The sequence below is a fragment of the Lampris incognitus genome, chromosome 1 (assembly GCF_029633865.1).
Source record: "Lampris incognitus isolate fLamInc1 chromosome 1, fLamInc1.hap2, whole genome shotgun sequence".
In the NCBI taxonomy this organism is placed as follows: Eukaryota; Metazoa; Chordata; class Actinopteri; order Lampriformes; family Lampridae; genus Lampris; species Lampris incognitus.
Window position 1 is genome coordinate 99,352,042 of NC_079211.1, and position 19,800 is coordinate 99,371,841.

General features: G+C 39.5%; 1 protein-coding gene across 1 annotated transcript in view; it reads right to left on the minus strand.

Annotated features, from left to right (window-relative positions):
- The window catches only part of LOC130125546 (dmX-like protein 1), a 99,789-nt gene that overhangs the window by 78,374 nt on the left and 1,615 nt on the right, over window positions 1-19,800 (minus strand). Inside the window, exons 3-13 of the mRNA XM_056295134.1 lie at window positions 18,101-18,178; window positions 17,282-17,360; window positions 15,440-15,578; window positions 14,987-15,053; window positions 14,028-14,212; window positions 11,139-11,343; window positions 7,055-7,235; window positions 5,594-5,770; window positions 4,789-5,042; window positions 2,776-3,493; window positions 2,039-2,160 (exon numbers count right to left, since the gene is read on the minus strand). Of these exons, the coding sequence (XP_056151109.1) occupies window positions 2,039-2,160; window positions 2,776-3,493; window positions 4,789-5,042; window positions 5,594-5,770; window positions 7,055-7,235; window positions 11,139-11,343; window positions 14,028-14,212; window positions 14,987-15,053; window positions 15,440-15,578; window positions 17,282-17,360; window positions 18,101-18,178 (2,205 nt within the window). The remainder of the gene's footprint in view (window positions 1-2,038; window positions 2,161-2,775; window positions 3,494-4,788; window positions 5,043-5,593; window positions 5,771-7,054; window positions 7,236-11,138; window positions 11,344-14,027; window positions 14,213-14,986; window positions 15,054-15,439; window positions 15,579-17,281; window positions 17,361-18,100; window positions 18,179-19,800) is intronic.

A 19,800-nucleotide genomic window follows, 5' to 3' on the forward strand; every position in this document is an offset into this window, starting at 1 on the left:
AATGTCTGGTTTTTGGTGCAATATCTACATAGGTGTATAGAGGCCCATTTCAAGCAACTATCACTCCAGTGTTCTAATGGTACAATGTGTTTACTCATTGGCTCAGAAAGCTAATTGATGATTAGAAAACCCTTGTGCAATCATGTTCACACATCTGAAAACAGTTTAGCTCGTTACAGAAGCTACAAAACTGACCTTCCTTTGAGCAGATTGAGTTTCTGGAGCATCACATTTGTGGGGTCAATTAAACGCTCAAAATGGCCAGAAAAAGAGAACTTTCATCTGAAACTCGACAGTCTATTCTTGTTCTTAGAAATGAAGGCTATTCCATGCGAGAAATTGCTAAGAAATTGAAGATTTCCTACACCGGTGTGTACTACTCCCTTCAGAGGACAGCACAAACAGGCTCTAACCAGAGTAGAAAAAGAGTGGGAGGCCGCATTGCACAACTGAGCAAGAAGATAAGTACATTAGAGTCTCTAGTTTGAGAAACAGACGCCTCACAGGTCCCCAACTGGCATCTTCATTAAATAGTACCCGCAAAACACCAGTGTCAACATCTACAGTGAAGAGGCGGCTGCGGGATTCTGGGCTTCAGGGCAGAGTGGCAAAGAAAAAGCCATATCTGAGACTGACCAATAAAAGAAAAAGATTAAGATGGGCAAAAGAACACAGACATTGGACAGAGGAAGACTGGAAAAAAGTGTTGTGGACGGATGAATCCAAGTTTGAGGTGTTTGGATCACAAAGAAGAACGTTTGTGAGACGCAGAACAAATGAAAAGATGCTGGAAGAATGCCTGACGCCATCTGTTAAGCATGGTGGAGGTAATGTGATGGTCTGGGGTTGCTTTGGTGCTGGTAAGGTGGGAGATTTGTACAGGGTAAAAGGGATTCTGAATAAGGAAGGCTATCACTCCATTTTGCAACGCCATGCCATACCCAGTGGACAGCGCTTGATTGGAGCCAATTTCATCCTACAACAGGACAATGACCCTAAACACACCTCCAAATTGTGCAAGAACTATTTAGAGCAGAAGCAGGCAGCTGGTATTCTATCGGTAATGGAGTGGCCAGCACAGTCACCAGATCTGAACCCCATTGAGCTGTTGTGGGAGCAGCTTGACCGTATGGTACGCAAGAAGTGCCCATCCAACCAATCCAACTTGTGGGAGCTGCTTCTGGAAGCGTGGGGTGCAATTTCTCCAGATTACCTCAACAAATTAACAGCTAGAATGCCAAAGGTCTGCAATGCTGTAATTGCTGCAAATGGAGGATTCTTTGACGAAAGCAAAGTTTGATGTAAAAAAAATCTTATTTCAAATACAAATCATTATTTCTAACCTTGTCAATGTCTTGACTCTATTTTCTATTCATTTCACAACATATGGTGGTGAATAAGTGTGACTTTTCATGGAAAACACAAAATTGTTTGGGTGACCCCAAACTTTTGAACGGTAGTGTATGTATAATGTATTAAATGTATAAACCCAATAAAGATAGGTTTACAGAAAGTTACCTACAGCAGCTTTAAAATAAAAATAAATAGAATGACCACATCATCAGGCCTGTCACTGATGACATATTCATATGATTATCTAATTAATGTTTTTTCTTTAAGAGAATAGTGTTAACTATATGTGGAGTATAACAGTGTTTTTAAAACATTTCCAGTGTTAATGCAATTTCACGTGTACTATGTATACTATGAAAGCGTGTCATTTCTCCCTTCTTCTACCATCTATGAAAACGGCATTAAGCTTCATAAACTGCTTCCATATTGCTTCCATTGGCATTTTATGCTGTCCACTGCAACATAAAATTTTACTGCAAGTGATCATAGGATGAAACAGGAAGTGTCAAAGACTAGATATATACAACATTATCGCTATTGCACCATAGCTATAAAGTTTCAAGATGAAAACAACATGATGATGGCATTGGTTTGCAAATCAAATAAGTCAGTGTGCAATATACAATTACAGACTCTACCCTGCTGGGTCATTTGGAGTTTTGTAATGGTGGTTGTTGAAACTCACTGATATTTCAGGGTTGGAGAGCTCGCTGAGGAGTTTCTTTGCTTCGATAACTGCCTGATACAATCTGAGTGAGTGTCCGTCGCTGGCTACAAAGCAGGCACTGGGCGAGTTACAGTACACACCTAAAGAGAGATAAAAGCCATCCACTGTCAGTAATTAAGACATATGATATTTGTATTCTTCTGAGGATTCAATAAAAAAAAATGGAGACAGTTTAAATACAGTGCTGAGAGTGGTTCATTTGACAAACAAGGGAGTAACAGAGAATACAGTGAAGCAATTGCATAGACATTTTTCACTGCAGCAATAAAAACAATGAGAAACAAATGAGAAAGGTACTACTGCGACAGGTTCTATATTAGAGAATTATTAGGATTTGGAACCCAAATGGATTTTATTAGACTTAACAAACTGCTTACATATAAGGTTAAAAAAAGTAAAATGAATATATTATATTTATTGGACTTTGATTTACACCTGCTAGTCTCATTTATACATAGTTATTCATAAATTAATGAATTACTCTTGCCTCAATGAGCTTTCTTTGATAAAACTAGTTAATTGAAATGATCAGTATTGGTGAGAAAAATGCAGCCCCCAAACAGTCATTGCAAAAACTGGAATGTTTAATTCCAGTTATTAAATTCAAGCAGTTCTCCCTAAAAGGTAATATCATTAATGCAGCAAGAGAATCCTAATCAAGTCGCTGCCCATCATTGACATGTAAATTTCCTTACCTAGACAATTGCTGGGGATGAGTGTAGGTAGCCATGCTACATTAGAAAAGGCCGAGGCATGAAGGGAATTGATCCTGGCCAACTCGGATACCCCACCAGAGAAAGACAGCGGCCCCACTGGGTCCACCCTCCACAAGATCAGCTCGCTGTAGATAGCATTAGGGTCCTGGGAAACTGTACCTAAGGATACCCGGCTGGGCCGGGACCCAGGGGCTAGTGAGGCTGGCTTTGAGAAGCCAAAGGAGTAGGCCCCAGGAGGAGCCAGGATGCTGTCTACCTCTGGCGTACTTAGAGCATTGTGGTGTGAAGTGGTGAGAAGAAGTGGCAGTAGTGAGTGGCAGGCTAGATCGTTGAGGTGGAAACGATGGCCACAGTACCGCGACTTGTGAGAGATGCTGAGCACCGTGGAGAAAGCAGAGTCTTCAGCGAAGCTGACAGCCCACTGGTTCAGGGATCCATCAGCATGTGTGGAGATCATAAGGACATTGGGAGTGAAAATGCTGAGGCGAAGACTACTATTAGGTGGAGCTTTCCCCTGGCCACCATAGCTGATAAGGGCGGAGGCAGACTGGGGCAATGCAGCCCCCGAGGGCCGCTGCCGGCCATGCTGGATGGCAAGGTCAACGTTCTTGTTGCAGGCGTACATAACCACACTCCGGCTCAGGGAGTTGGCATCACCTGTGGGAAATGCCACAGGAATACGGGACACAAAAGAAACCTAGGAGAAAGACAGAAAATCAAGATTGGAGTTAATAGTAACTAAAAAACATACATGCCCTGGCAAGGACTCATGCCAGAGAGGTAGCTAGCAGACATGTAGAGGTCAAAGGATATGGGATGCCATGCATAGTCATTTACTGTATTTACCAGTTTCTGGAGAGTATGATGTGAATATAAAGCCCTCTGAGACAGTAACTGTGATTTAGTACTATACAAATTGACTTGTGGTGAGTAATAAACTTAATTTTCGTCTAACTAGTACACCCAATTTTTTCAGTCTTTCAAGTTGCTTGATCAGCTTACTGATATTACCTTTAACCGCAAAATTCCTTACTTAGCACTACTGAAAACAGTTGCCACTACTTGACTTTGATTACTTACCAACCAAATAAGTAATTCTGCTTAAGTTTGGTGCTCATGCAACAGAGTGAAATGATCTAATTTCAACCTGCTATGCCACAATTTCCCACACTACGTTTTCCCATGACGGCTCACAGGATCATGAATTAATTTCATCAAATAGGGAAGATATTGCCTTATAAAAAGCCAAAATATCTTATTCTAGCTTTCTGATTTGAATTCCTGAAAATAATGAGAAAGAATAATGAATAGACATGACAGCGATGGAGTACAGTGGAGGGGGCCACAGCCTTGGTTAGTCTCCTTCTTATAAATGTTAATCAACAACAATCTGTAAGCATTCAGTTTCCTGCCCGTGTTATCCAATGAAAGCAGCCAGGCATAATCAACCTGGATGCCAGTGAAACTTGTGATTCTATCATCTGCCTCCGCCTGACTGACTGGCATATCATGAAAGAGCCCCTCATCTTACTGCCGCTGATAAAAATGAATCAAGGGAATTTCCAATTTCATATGGAGTCACACTTAATTAGAATATAATTATCAGAATGACTGGATGAGAAGCCATTAGAATAGGAGCCACATAATCACGGGTGTCAGAATGATTCACAGGCTTGTTCAGATGACTGCTCATGCCCACTTTGTTGTGTGATATAATTGCTTAATGTATTAAGGTCCGTAAAAATATTGAAAGTGTCAGTTACAAATGGAGTACATCCATCAATCTAGACAGTCATCAGTGACACAAATATGACGGGGTTCTCTGTAATGCAATTCCAAACCATCAGTGCAAAATAAAAGAGCAACCAAAGAAAAGACAGGGAAGTCCCAGGAAATGTTTGATGCAAGTAAAAAAATAAAAATATCTTCAGGTTGTATCACTATCTTCACTTTACAATACCTTAACACAAACAATAACAAAGACAAACCCACCTGGGCTTGTCTGAACATGCCTGGCTGATATTCATCCAACCAATCCACATGCCAGACCAACAGCGAGCCGTCCATGGGATGGATGCTGAACAACATGTCTGCACCTCTGTTCCACTCCTCCAACAGCACCTTCACCTGGTGCTCCACCGCTGCCAATGGGAGCTCTGTGGAGGCTCCATTGGCGCCTTGAGAGTCATTTGAGGTTGGCCTGCTACTGGGATCTTCTTCATCAAAGTTACCATCTTCTTCAAACTCTGAAAGAGACCATGGGGGCAAATCCTACTGAGCTCTACTGAAAGTTTCAAGGAATCACTTGGAGGCAATTCAATCAGGACAATGTGTGGTGCTGGACAAAGGATAAAGTGGTGATGCCTTGAATGGCAAAACAAAAGGTGTAACTCAGAGTGGCAAAGACACTCATTACTTACTCTCTTTAATAAGCAAGAGACCTGCAACACTTGAATGTGGATACAGGGAGAGACAATCAAGTCAGCGATTCTTTATATTCAGTTTGTTGTGGATGGCCCGCATATCAGTTGCCTCTCGAGCTAGAAAAATCTCAGTCCACCAAAAACTAATCACATGGCCTTATTGCTCAGCCAAAGTTGTGATTTATTGTACAGTAGTACATATCACAATGCAATTATCCAAAAGCTCCAAAACCTTTTGGAGACAAGATTACTTTGAATTCTACCACATGGACACAAATTTCAACAGGAAATAATGGACAGCCAGAAGAATACTATGTCCATAAGAATTCTACCCCCCCTCTGATGTCAGACTGAGCCAAGTGTCTTTTTCATACCTTCCCGGGCGTGTTCATTTTGCTGCTCCAGACTGCCCCGAAGCTGCTGAAGGAAGACTTCCATAGCCAGGGTAAGATGAAGCTCTTTGTTGTTGAGCCAATGGACTGTGAAAGAACCTCCAGGTTCCTCATCATCCACCCCACAGAGAGAGGAAATGGAGGGAAGGAGAGGGATGTCTGAGATAAAGAATGAAGAACTGAGGTTTACAAAAGATGATTAAAAAAAACTATAAGAGAAAACAACAGCCACATCTCCATTAGAGAATGAGTACAATGACTAAGATGTGTACAATGGCCAAGATGTGACTGTGGATGTGCCTAAAATAGATTTCAGTGTTGTTATAAACACAAGGAATGAAACCGAATGGACCAAAACCTAACCTAAAATACCTATGATAAACTAATAATGGTAAGTAACAAGTTAGCTTATTTAACTGTTACACATGATTACATCTTAAATTGTTCTCTTGCATGTAAATATAAAACTACTCAAAACGCTGCTGCCACAGGCCTTCTATCACTATTAGTTTTGTACACAAACGATCTGGGTTTCCTACAGTGCTTAAGCAATGTCACAGCTTCAAGGCTGAAGCATGCAACAAAATATTGTCCAGATTTACCTATAATTAATTTCCCCTACCTCCTGAAAAAAAATACTTGGAGGAAAGAATAACAGTCTCACAGCATAATCTTTCTAAGCAGCTTCTTCTGAACACCTAAAAAGATAATTTTAGCTAGGATACAAACTTTTATTTATTTCAAATTTAACACAGGAAATCTAAGAGAAATGTTCTAGCATTTTCCCATCCTTAAAATGGCTAAGCGGGGCTTTCCTATGATATGTAGCAGACTTCCTTCAGGCAGTAAACATTGTCTTACTTGCTCCTTTGGTTTACAGAAGGAATCGCCAAGAATGATTTATCAAAGGTGGAATTCAAGGCCTGTACACATTTTCCATTTCAAAATTCTGTACTTTCATCAAGCATCAATTTCTTAACTGGATTTGAAGATAGTGGTTTGTGTTCAACAGGATATAGATAGTATACAGGCAACATAATATAATAATACTAATAGGCCACTACACTCTAAAGTAATTTTTCAAGACAACTAACACAGTAATACATGAAAATTACTTTTGAATCAAGTTTAAAATGTTTTTTTCCCCCAAGAATTTTGGTTCATTTATGAAACTGTAACAAACTTGTTTGATAACAAAAGAATTTTCAAGATTTTCCAAAGCTACAGTGGGACTCTTGTAATGCACTGAGCTGTAATTCAAAACATGAATCCAAAAGGCTTTCATTAGAAGGATCATAATTTGTTTCATTCGTGAAGGAAGTTTTCACATGCCAAAAATATTACTTGGGGTAAGACACAATTTTATCGGTTATAAAATATTTATCATAACAGTTTTTCAAAACATTATTATCCATGCTAGAAAGACATCTCTGAATTTGTAACCTGTGGCAGGGTTGATGCTGGCTGCAATGTGGAAGTGGCAGAGTGCGCTGGCGTGGGGCATGTTGCTGCTGCTGGACTTGTGGCTATAGTGTCGGTTCTGATGCTGAGACAGACAGCCAGTCAGAGAGGGCTGGGCCATGACCCGACAAGAGGAGGCTCGCCATGATGTGCTCAGGTTCAGCTATGACAGGAAACATCAATAATCAACATTGACAAGTCAGTCAATCATACTCAGTATATCTGGCCTTTTAAGGAAGCATCTGCAGATGAAGCTGAGATGTTAGCAAGAATCATGTCAGTAGAGTTGGGGAAAAAAGGGTTATCAAAGCTTTTAAGCACAGAGTTAATGAAGACATGGCATGAGTTTGAATTTCACTTACTCCATGCAGCTCCTATATGATAACTTGAACAAAGAGCTGCTAGGTCTTAGATTCTACAAAGTTACAGCGATATTCCATCTCATCATACCTGCACAGGGTCATACAAAATGAAATTGCTGATATGCACACAATGCGTACATGTACAAACGCCAACATGAACAAACAAATGGTAAATGGACTACATTTACCATTTAGAATGGTAAATGGCCTGCAAACAAATAGATGTAAACATGAAGCAGCTTTATATTGAACTTCAAAAAACTAAATTTAGTTAAAGCTGGCCTCAACTGAGCCTTGCAAAGCAAGAGTGTTGCAAATGCTGTGTTCCCCACATGTTTTCTTCTACAACCACGATAAATCAACTTGGGGCTTAATTAATTCAATGATTCTGCAGGAGATCTTCTCCTGTTAAATCACCCCAAGGCACCATAGAAAAATGTAGTCCAAAAGATTCTGCGTTTTCTCTGTATTGCCCACTGAACCCGCCTTGGAGGAAGACAACAGTTAAAGCAAAGTTAAAACAATGACTGCTTCAGACTACATAGTCTGTGATTTTTAATGAATAATTCCACACATGTACTCTGCCAGACTTTCCTCAGGGCACAGAGGATGAATTTGCATACCTATTTTGCTGTAATCTAATGTGCCAAGCTTTGCAATTGCCAGTGAGACCCATAACTGTGCTAATGGCCGTATTCAAATGACTAAGGTATCGTGCTTGAGGCGTAAGTAGACCTACATTCCTAAGTGACAACTTAGGTCAATGTAGGCTGAACATAAAATAACAAAAATTCACAGCTCGTAACAGCTAAAACCAGAAAAAAAAACAACTGACAGAAGAACAAAGTTGGAGTATTAATTCTGAGGTATAGCACAGATTACAGAAATGAGGCCAATTTTCCTCACAGATGTGCCTCTTAAACCCTACCAAACTCAGAAAACCATCTTCATGTCTGATAGCCAATTAATTTTCCCTTTTAACTCAACTAAGCCTCTTTTCTTCTGCTTTTTCCATCTCCCGTTTCCTTCTCTTTTTTCTTATATCCGCAATACCCTAATGCACTACACAAACAGTGGTTAAAATTAGGGCTGTCTCGAATACCATGTTTTGGGCTCTAGAGCTTCGGTAGTGATCAACAGCGAATATTTGGAGCTTCGGCCAGGAGAGGGGTGTAAACATGACTTGGGAAGGAGGACTCAGCCAGACATTTCTCCATTCTCAGCTGAGATGGACGGCACAGCATTGCAACACGTGTCTTTCGGTTTAATGAAAGGCATTAATTATTAAGGATTCTGTTATTCTACAGTATTGTTGTTTGTACTTTGAGTGTTAGAAAAGCGCTAAATAAATTTGATTTATCATTATTATTATTTGTTAATAATGAAAGGCATTAATTGTTAGGGATTCTTTTATTCTACAGAATTGTTGTTTGTATTGTTATTTGTTAATAAAAAAAATTTTCCAAAAGGTTTGGTGTGTTTTATGCATGTTTGTAATCCCGAGGGATTTGGTTGAACTAGGTACTTATTTATCTATGCAGTTTTTGTGACAACTTTTCTCATCATGGATAAATTATAGACCTACATAAATGCTTTTAATAATAGGCTCCAAATCTGAGACAACGCCCAACAAAGTGCTGTGAAACAGAAGCACAGAAACAGCATGCTAGCTCCGACAAATTTAAGATGACATTTATATGTATAATATTTATATTTATTTATAATTCTTTTATTGTCCTTTCTCAGTACTCGCATACATTGAAATGAAAACTGTCCTCTGCATTTAACCCTTCCTACACACTAGGAGCAATGGGTGGGGCAAACTGCAGATCCACAGTCCATTAGCTATTAGCCTAAGTCTATAACGTTTTACAAGTTGAACCCAACAAGAGTCAAACAGAGATACAAAACACTCTTGCATTTAAAAATGAAAAATGAATGAACAAACTAATAAACAGAACAAGGTAGCCCAAGGGAGGCTGAAACAGGTTCCATATCAATGGCCATGTTTCCCAAATTTTCCGAGAGACCGGTAGCGCTTGAAACCTCAGGAATTGACTTCTTAAATTGTATTTTTCCCCATAGGTCCATAGTAGTTCAAGTGGCAATTGTGTTAGACAAGTGTGGGATAAAATAAAACAAGAAAGCATTTTTTCAAGTAAAAAAAAAGGGGAAAAAAAAGACAATTGTTCGGGAGCAGCTCCTCGCACATCTACTTTGTCCTACATCCGGGCAGGAAATCATGTTTCCACATTTTAGCAGTGCAATTGAAAAGTATTATTATAATACAAGAATATGCTGACAAAATGTATTTTTGCAGTTGCCTTTATTATTGATGCCTACATTTAGCAAAAAAAAAAAAAGAATATCCGAATTCTAAAATTGAAAACCAAATACCAACCCAACGAATAAATATCCAAATAGAGCCCTCGTTAAAATACTGTAGTATGATTTGTGCTCCAGGACAAAAAAACACCAAGCCAAAATTTACAGTCACTGACAGTTGAATCAGTCCATTTGGACAGAACGTTTACTGGAAAAGGTTTCATCACTCACGTAAAAGGGACCTCTTCAGTTCCAACTGACTGCAGGTATCCCCATCCTTATAAACAATACAGTGGTACAGCGAGCGCAATGATTGATTTCATATGTAAATTGCCGTGAGTTTTCAATGGCAATGTGTACGAAAAATCACGGCGATTTGCACATGAAACCAATCGTTGTTTTTGATATTTTTTTTGCCACTGTATTTTTTATAAGGGTGGGGATACCTGCAGTCAGTTTAGACTGAAGACGTCATTTAGATGAGTGATACAACGTATCTCTCAATAAACGTTGTGTCTAGATGAACTGATTCAACTTCCTGTGATTTTCTTACCTGGGTTATTGAGCATGCATGATGACCAAATTTACAGTATTTGCCAATTACTATTCCACTCCAAAAAAGATGAATGTGACTCCATTTGCATCTGCTTATCAAAAGAGCTTATCTTCAAAATAAATCATTCCTTCGATCTCTTTGACTGGCATAGAAGGCCAGCCCTATATGCTGAATATGCAATTTGCGTAGGGCCCGAAGAATCCTTTTTTTTTCTTTTAATAAATAAATTCACTGGGAGATATAAAGCCAATCAATGGCTCTGACCAAGTACAAGGGGCCTTCTCCTCAATGGATAGATTATGTCAAGCTAATCGACATCTCTCTGACCCAGGGGGCCCCAATGTCAGTGGATGGATCATGTGGATTCGGACGGGTTTGACTGGCACAGGTGCTGCAGTAACTGTCCAATCAATCGTTATGCTGCTCAAGTATGATGATGGTTTAAAAAAAAAAAGGAGACATGATGGCACCTCCAAAAGGTGCCATGCCATTGTTCTGACAGCCCATTATTTCAAAACCCCAATAGTCCAGAAAATGTCCCAAAGCCATTTGTCCAACAGCCCGTTATCCCAAAAACAAAAGCCCACTGCTCCAAAAATATACACTCTCCCTGGAGTTGTTAGTTCAGTCACAGCCGATGTTACACCAAAATCTGTGACCCATCAGATTATGTAACCCTGCCCTTAAAATGTACTATTTCCATTGTTCCTGACTGAGTATCTATTTGAGGAATAAAAGTTTGCCTGCACCAGTCTTGGAAAAAACAAATTCAAGCCATCCCAAAGGTCCCTTTCAGGCACTAGGGCCTTCCAATGTAGCTCACCTGTAGCTGTGTCATTCCCTGTGGCTTCCCGTTCGAGATGTCCTTCCTTCCAGCACCAGCAAATCGGATTGGATCACTGTGCTGACCACCTGACTGGTTGTTATGTTGACCAGACAAGAGGGTGTCACCTGGCAACAACGTCTCTGCCCAGAGCCGACACACACTGTCCTTACAACAGGTTAGCAGCACATTACACACTGAACCTCTGTTGGGAGATAAAAAATGGCAAAGGTCAGTGAAAGGTAATGATTTGACCAACAATCCTCTGCTAGTGATAGTTCTGTTCAGTAAAAGGACAAAAGGTGAAGGGTAACAGGGGCAATGATGATACTTAGAGTAAGCCTATGATAATAACAACACTTATGGTAATCCTGTCCTTAAGGCATGATACAAACTGAACTAAGAAGCCAAACAAGACTAGGTCAAAACCTGGTTGGACTGTGTATGGTCATTGTTTGAAACTCTGACCAGTTTGCTACAGGGATAGTCAGTGGTAGTGTCTATAATGTGAATTCCTGGATACTAAATGTTCATCTGCAATTTTCTGTAGTGGCCCCAGTAATATTTGTTGTTAAAGTGTACTGAAGTAGCATATCACATGACATGGTTAAGCTATGATCAAGTAAAAAAAAAAAAAGTTATAAATGCAGTTGTAAGAACAATACTTTCCACTCATATCTTGGGACGTTTGATTTGAAAGAGAACAAAGAGAATTTAATTTAACTGTAATTATAACTATTCTACTTATCTGTTAACTCCCCCTCCTCTTTCATTTGTTTCTATCCGTGGATGTCTCTCATTTTTCTAAGACTCACTCTGTATTGACAGGCGAATGTACATGATTGCAGATGCTGATAGCGCCATGAATTGTGCATCATTTGCAACAGTTATCCGCCCCATGTTAAGGTCCAATTCACAAAAGATACTGCACCAATAATATTACAGCGCAAACACGCCCATAAAGTTTTGCAGCCGAGTGCAATTTGTCATTGTTTTGTGCAACTGCAATTATCCATGTGGCAAGTATAAATGGTGGCTTTGCACCAAGAACACAACAGGCAGGCTCAATGTCATCCTTGATGTCAATTGCTTGACCTGGCAACCTGTTTCTGCAAATGATTTTGGTCTCAGCTAAATCAAAAAGTGATATTCTCCTTTGAAATATCTGCTCACGAGCATGCCTGGTATGACGATGCTTTCGCTTGGCTAAATTCATTGCTGCCATGATCACTGGAAAGTCTGGGCGTGACACCCCTTATATGCGCTTCAGTTACCACCAACTCTCGAGGATGCTAATAATTTTCACTCTAACTGCGTGCGGCTATTAGTGCTGATATTTTGCAAAGAGGCTCATTTGCATAGAAAGGGGAAATTTTTGCAGCAAACGCGTGCATATTATCTAATTTAAATATGTGCAAATAGCACTGGAGCACTGAGACGCTATTTTCTTGGCAGCACAGTTAGTGGTGCATTTCACCCTTTGCAGGTGCTTTGAGAATTACATGGTTTCATTTTGTCTTATTTGTGCAGGTTTAGCAGCCGCAAAAGCCGCACAATCCTTTTGTGAATTTGCCAGTGAGTGTTTTGCCAGAGTGATTGTTATTTGGGTGCTTTAACTGTGTGCACTCTCCCTCATGCCTCTCAGCACTTGGCCAACCAATCGTTTAACTTCGGTGATGTTCTTGGTCACCTGATCCAGAGGCCCAATCGTGTCAAACATGATCATTCAGTCAGTCAGTCAATCACTCAGTCAGTGAAATTCACATTTGTAGGGCTGGCCCGCTAGTCCAGTCCAGCCAAAAAGGCACATATAAACGCAGAAGTCTTAAGGTGAAGAATAGAGTATGTGAGTAAAGTAACAAACTCTCTTCAATAACAGGGTTTCTATATAGTTTACAACAGAGATCAGTTGTGGATTGACAGTAAAGGCCATTCAGCATACACTCTAAAGTCTAATTTGCAATGGTAAATCAATCAAATCAAAATCAAAATGTCCTAGAATTTTGGGGTGCCTTGAACATTGCTTTCCCTTTCCATCCAGGTTAAACGAGGTAGAATTCAAACTAAATTCCAATCTCATGCCACGTAAAGTTCCCGTAGGCTAAAACTAGTGTGAACGGGGATTGTGTTGCATTATCCTTTGAGTCAGAGGACGATTACAGGTCAGATAAGTGCATTAGCAATAGAGCTGAACTTAACTGAAAGCTCATTTGGGAGTATGTACTGCTTTGCAGGGTCCAACCTATTTTGCATTTATTGCTTATATCACTATATACATCCTGACCACAGAATACATGCACTAGGCTAAGGTTGTGAAAATACCTTTGGCAATGACAGTAGGAAAAAACTCCCAGCCACTAAAACAAAACTATAAAAATAAGGATCTATATGCCTACAGGAGCATATATTTTTTAGTTAAAGATAACAGTGCATGCCACAGAGTATGGATGCTTCTAATGCCATTTTATAGGCCATTATAAAGCCTCTGATTCTCCAGACATGTTACTGTTAATGTTAAAAGGAAGTATTTACATTACACTATAAAACGCTCCTATAGCTGTTGGAATTATGGTTGGTTTACGTTGCATAAAAACATGCTTACATTCATCTTGTACAGACTGGATGCTACCAATTTACCATGGCAGCTCCCTCGGCTTAGTGAATCGTGTGGGCCAAAGACTTAGAAATCTTTGATTGCTATTACTCATGACAGCTTGGGTCTCAAAATGCAAAATCAAACAAATTATTGCAAAGTTGGCCAAGAAACAGCTGAAGATGGGAGCTGTGACCTTAAGTAAAGAGCAAAGCCTGTAGCTTCTATATTGACTCCTTTATAAACAATAGTTTTAAACATTAAACTACTAATGAGGCCTTTACAACTCCACATACCCAGGCATGTACTTGCTGGTCTTCCTCCAGGAGAAACCAGTAACAGATCGGGGATGGGCTAGGTAGACAAAGGAGAAGGCTTGCTCTTCTCGGGCAATGCTGCCTGCCTCTGGAGGTGCGAAGAGCCTAGAGATCCCAGACTGCCACTTACTGGTGCTGTACCACACCTTCACAAGGCAGTCATCCTGTCAGGGCCAGAAAGAAAATAGGGTAACACAAAAAATGGAAATAACTTTGCGGACTTGCCAGTCCAGTATACAAGCAGGCATGGAAAACCTGTGCAGGAAAGTGAATGACAAACTCTGTCATTCAGTCAGTAAAACGATCAATACAATGCTATTCATATAGCATATTTTGTTCATAAAAAAAGCAATGCAGATGTTCCTTATTCAAGAACAAGCTGAATGCAAGAAAGAAATGCCTATACATTAGATATACTACATAGCCAAAAGTATGTGGAACCTGAACATCATGTGTCTTTGTTGAACATCCCATTCCAAAACCATGGGCATTAACATGGAGTTGGTCCCCCCCTTTGCTGCTATAAAATCTTTTGACAAGGATATCACTGAGATGTATAATAAATGCATTCCATGACTTTCTAGTGCATGCCAATGGATATGCAAATGAGTATTTACAAATATCACACTTTAAATTATAGGTGTTAATGATGTATCACAATAAACTAGGATTATAAGGAGGAGTTTAATTCTGCTAACATCATGTGGTATCAAAGTAAAAAAGTAACTTGGCTTATGTTTTTAGAAGCAACTGTATAATAGTCTTGTTCTATTGCTTAAGTAAAATTCTGGGTTAATGGGTCTTAGTGGCTAATAGGATTCCACATAATAAGTAGTATGCATATGTTTAAATGAGCCTAATTCCCAATGTGAGAGTAAATTTCTTGTATTAATCGGAGCGTATGAAATTTTAGAGACTGCTGGTCGAAGCCAACTTACCAGTCCAGCGGTCGCAAAGAATTCCCCATCAGGAGAGAACTTCATTAGGTTGACTGGAGAGGCAGTTCTACAGGCACAGAGAACATAACTTCAGTGTGAAAAGCAAGCCTCGTATAATGTTATATTATTACTCACAATGTTGGGAATAAGAATGTCTCTATCAACGATCAGATTGGCTCTATCAATGAATTCTTAAATCAATGTAACACTTACTATAATTATTATGTCTTGCAATAAAAGTAATGGATGATAATTTATCATTAGTTATCAGAGGACAGGAGGAAGAGATGGAAATGGATGATCCGCTGTGGCAATCCCTAACGGGAACAAGCCATCCAGCTTTGACATCTAAAAAGAACTATGCTGTTTTCTCACACAATGCAGTGTTGTTACAACGCTTGAATTCTCAGAAGGAGGCAGCACAATGTGCATGTACATTTTGCCATTTCTTACTTGCTCTGCCAGATGCACTTCCATGCAGAACGGGAGTCCTCCATGGTCATACCAGTCTGCTTCCTCTGTTCCTCATCCTCATCACTATCACCATTAGACCACAACTGGAGGGTACTGGAGCCTGTTAAGAGATGGCAACCTAGAAGCACAAAAGAAACACATATACTCAGGGATCATGAGGAGAATTTAACAGGGTAGAGGAGTAGAAAAGTTAATTTGCCAAAAACTAGAAAACCATCATGGGGGAAAAAAATAGTTTCATCAGTCAACAGCTCTGAAATACAGCTAACCCAGTCTGTAAAAATGTCCTCCTTTTCTCCTTTTGTCTTCTTTTTGTGTTGCTGTAAAGCCCCCTGAGGCAAATTTGTAATATTGTGCTATACATAAACTTGACTTGACTTAAAAGTATCGTGATTTTTTTGAGAAAACGTCTTTTTATTTTAGCCAATGTTTACTTCCATTTGAATCCCTTTGTCCGATTAATCCAGGGTTGGCTTCTTATTTTCAAACCAAAGAAATTGGTTCAAAAAACGAACAAATGAGAGCAAAAATGTATTTCAACAGAGGAGGCTTTTTGCCATTTAACGCTAATGCTTTTGGTGAATAATGCTCCTTTTCCACTGCATGGTAACAGCTCAACTCGACTCTGTTCACTCTACTTTTCTGGATTTCATTTTCCACTGCAGAGAGTACCCCTCTCACAGTGAAGCCCCACCGGTCACTTGTTGTACTGTTGACTAGTTTTTCCTTCCTTCTCTCCCAGTGCACCAACATAAGTGTTTTATTAAAAAAAAAAAAATCAACAAGGGCAACTCGAAATGGCTGCTTCACATGAACAATATTAGTGTAACAGAGATTGGTTGAAAAAATAATTTTTTTACATGGATAGATTATCAACTATTATACAAATTTTACGAGTCTCGCTTTGGTATTTCCTGGTTGTAAACACTCGGATCAATCGGTGGTCTGCAGTGTTTTCACGTCACCTTTTAGTATCTGCTCAGCTCGCTCAGAACCTCGACGGAGGTGGTACCAAAAAAAAAAGTACCAGGTACTATCCCTAACTTTTGCCCAATGGAAAACCAAAAAAGCAAGTAGAGTCGAGCAGTGGTACCAGCTCGGGACATAACTTAGTATAATGTTTAATAAACTTAACAACTTTACCTGCTGCATTCATTCCACTTAAGTCTCAACAGCATTCTGATTTCAACTTAAAACCGTACATCTTGACGCATGCGCAATAATCCAGGTAAGAAAATCAAAGAAGATTGACTCAGTTCACCTGGATGCAATGTTTATTGACAGATACGTTTCATCACTCAACAAAGTGACCTCTTCAGTTTGAACTGACTGCAGGTATCCCCATCCCTCATAATTAAACAAGACAGTATAACACAGTGCCTAACGACCGAAACCAACGACCAGTTTCATATGCAAATATGGGTGTGACCATTGAGCATGGATACTATTCACAGGGGATTAATCCTCTGTGAATAGCACACATGATCAATGACCAGTTTCAAGTGCAAATATGAAATCATGTGTACATGCGATCAATGGTCACACTCATATTTGCATATGAAATTGGTCGTTGGTTTTGGTCGTTAGGCACTGTATTGTTTAATTATAAGGGGTGGGGATACCTGCAGTCAGTTCAGACTGAAGATGTTGACTGATGAAACGTCTCTGTCAATAAACATTGTATCCCGATGAACTGATTTAATCTTCTTTGATTAAAACTCTATGGTAACCCCTAAATTATTTTTACCTCTGAATTATTTTTAACTCTGAAGATGGAAAACTGTGCATATTTGTGTTATACTCCTTCTGGATTAGTAGTACCTGTGGGGTGCCAGGCCATGTTCCGGACTATGGATTGTAAAACAAACTGGCCACTCTTCTGCCACTGGTAGCTCAGCTTCTGTACATGCAGACCACAAAAGAGAGAAGAGAGACAAAAAAAAGGTTAATTAAAGAGAGCATTCATTTATAAATAACATGAGTCCAGAGGCATTTCTGACATTCCTCTTATCATAGCAGGAACAAACAGTCAGGCTGCTCTCGTTTGAATCACATGGAATCGGGCCTCGTGTATAACAGCTTCCATGCCAAGGAACGTCTCCACTGAAAGAGGTGTCTGACTGTGTTCGAGATGAACAAAATCCTCCTGTTTCTTTTGATCAAATTTTCCCAGCACAAGACTAATGAAGGACACTGACATAGCTAACACAAACGATACAAACAATTAGGAACTTACCCTTCTATTGAGTAGTAATAGTAAAATAAGGACAATAAGATAAAAAATATCTTAATGCAAAATATATCCTCATTAATCCTCAAAATTAAGTAAAGACGAGCTATACTGTGTAAACAATAACTGTCTCTCGGCAGGACTGTGCACAGTTTGTGTAATTTTCTTGTTTATACCCCAATGACAATTAAACTATTAAAAAGCGTATAAAAGTGTGTGAAAATGCATATTTCAGTGATTAATTTTGTTGTGTTTTGTATTTTGCATCGGTGTAGACTTTAAATAACTGACTACTCTGATTGGCTTCAAAAGAACAGGGTCAAAGAAACTTTTTAGTGGAGAAATAAACTAGCACAATCTGAACGCATGGTTAAGTAGTTTCTGATTGGGGATTACTTTGGGCTACTCACCATCGACGACCCATTTTTCTGATCTGGGAGCTGAACAGGCTCAAAGACACACACTGTGCTTCCATAGGAAGCTGCAATCTGTCAGCAGCAAAGAAACAAAAATAAATCAAATTAGATACTTCGTACTTCCATGAATCAGTTTCTTTCTTGTTTTTCCAGTTATAGTTATGCATTAAACTTTCAGGTTTTTTTTAACTATTATTCATAGTTCATCGGATTCTGATTGTTTAAGCCTTAAACAGCAGATACAGCAGTATCCTTGTGATAAAATGACGAGACAAACTATACTGTGTTAACAATGAACATTTCTAAGCATGAACAGTGTGTAGTCCCTGGCTACTGAACAATAATCATTTGGCAGCAGACTGAAAATACCCTGGGCCTTTGACAGTCTTTTGTTGACTCAGTACTGCCTTGGGTGAAAAGTATGTACTCCTTCTATCATCCTCATGGCTATGGCTACATAGCCATGGGGATGATAAAGTGGTATCTATGAGAACCACTGTCACTGTGCTAAATAGACTGAATAAGTGAATTGTCTGTGGCAGAGAACGTAAATAATGAACCTTAATAAGGTCCAGGACCTTGGATAATACAAGCTGTGTGTCTAATGAGGTAAATAATATGCCAAATGTCAGGGATGCTGAATGTCATGGAGTGAGTCACACACATATGCTTACAAATGTGCACGTGTAAAAACACAGAAGAGGAACACATGCATGCCCACACACACACACACACACACGCGCGCGCACACACACACACACACATACACGCGTGCGCACACAAAACCACACATACACGCTCTATCTGCTGCAGACAGCGGCTCATGACCCAACGATGCATCAGGGAACTATAATGCTTTCCCCCCCCTAACTGGCTGAAAATAAAACAATACTCAGTCTTTTCATACCATTTTGTTTAGCAGAAGCATAACACTGGTACAATGGGTACAAAATACATATGCTCTCTTTTTCTACTTTGTTAACAAATTTCCACTTTCCTCTATTACAGCTTTACATGCAGATTTCATCGTCTTTACTTTCAGACATTGTCTTCAGTTTCAGCAATGCAGTTACCATGCTAACAGCATTCCAACAAAGCCCAAAATTAAGCCCCTTCATCACATGGCAGAACTAATACTGCAGATCCAGCCCAACTAAAAAGGTAGTGATATCAAAGGCGACATCATTTATAAATTATATCAGGAATAAGATAGGGCAATAAAGGGTTACAAAGAGGTTGAACTCACTTCTTAGTACCTGCCAATCATCATATTACATGTCTTAAAACGCTTACCATGTGAACACAGGTTACCTGTTGTGTAAACTGATAGAATGCCAGATAAAAAAACAAAACAAAACGAAACAAAAAAACATCTGGAGTGGAGTTGAGTTGCAGTTGGCAAGCAAACCAAAAAGCCATGCTAAGCCAGATCATGTTAAGGGCATGTGAGGTTGGCCCAGGCCAAACGGAATTCAGTTTAAGCATCTCATGATAGAGGTGTTGTCTTATTCAGTGACTATTTATTGTATTTCCCTTTTTTTCTTTTTTCTTTTTTTTTTTAAAATCACGAGACTGACTTAGTGTTCAATTACGTGTCCATTGTTTTCGCAACGAAGTTACCAACATTGCCAGGTAAGAGTCAGCTCTAAATTACTATGCTGTCCTGGGCTGATCCCAATTGAATTTGTGAAGAT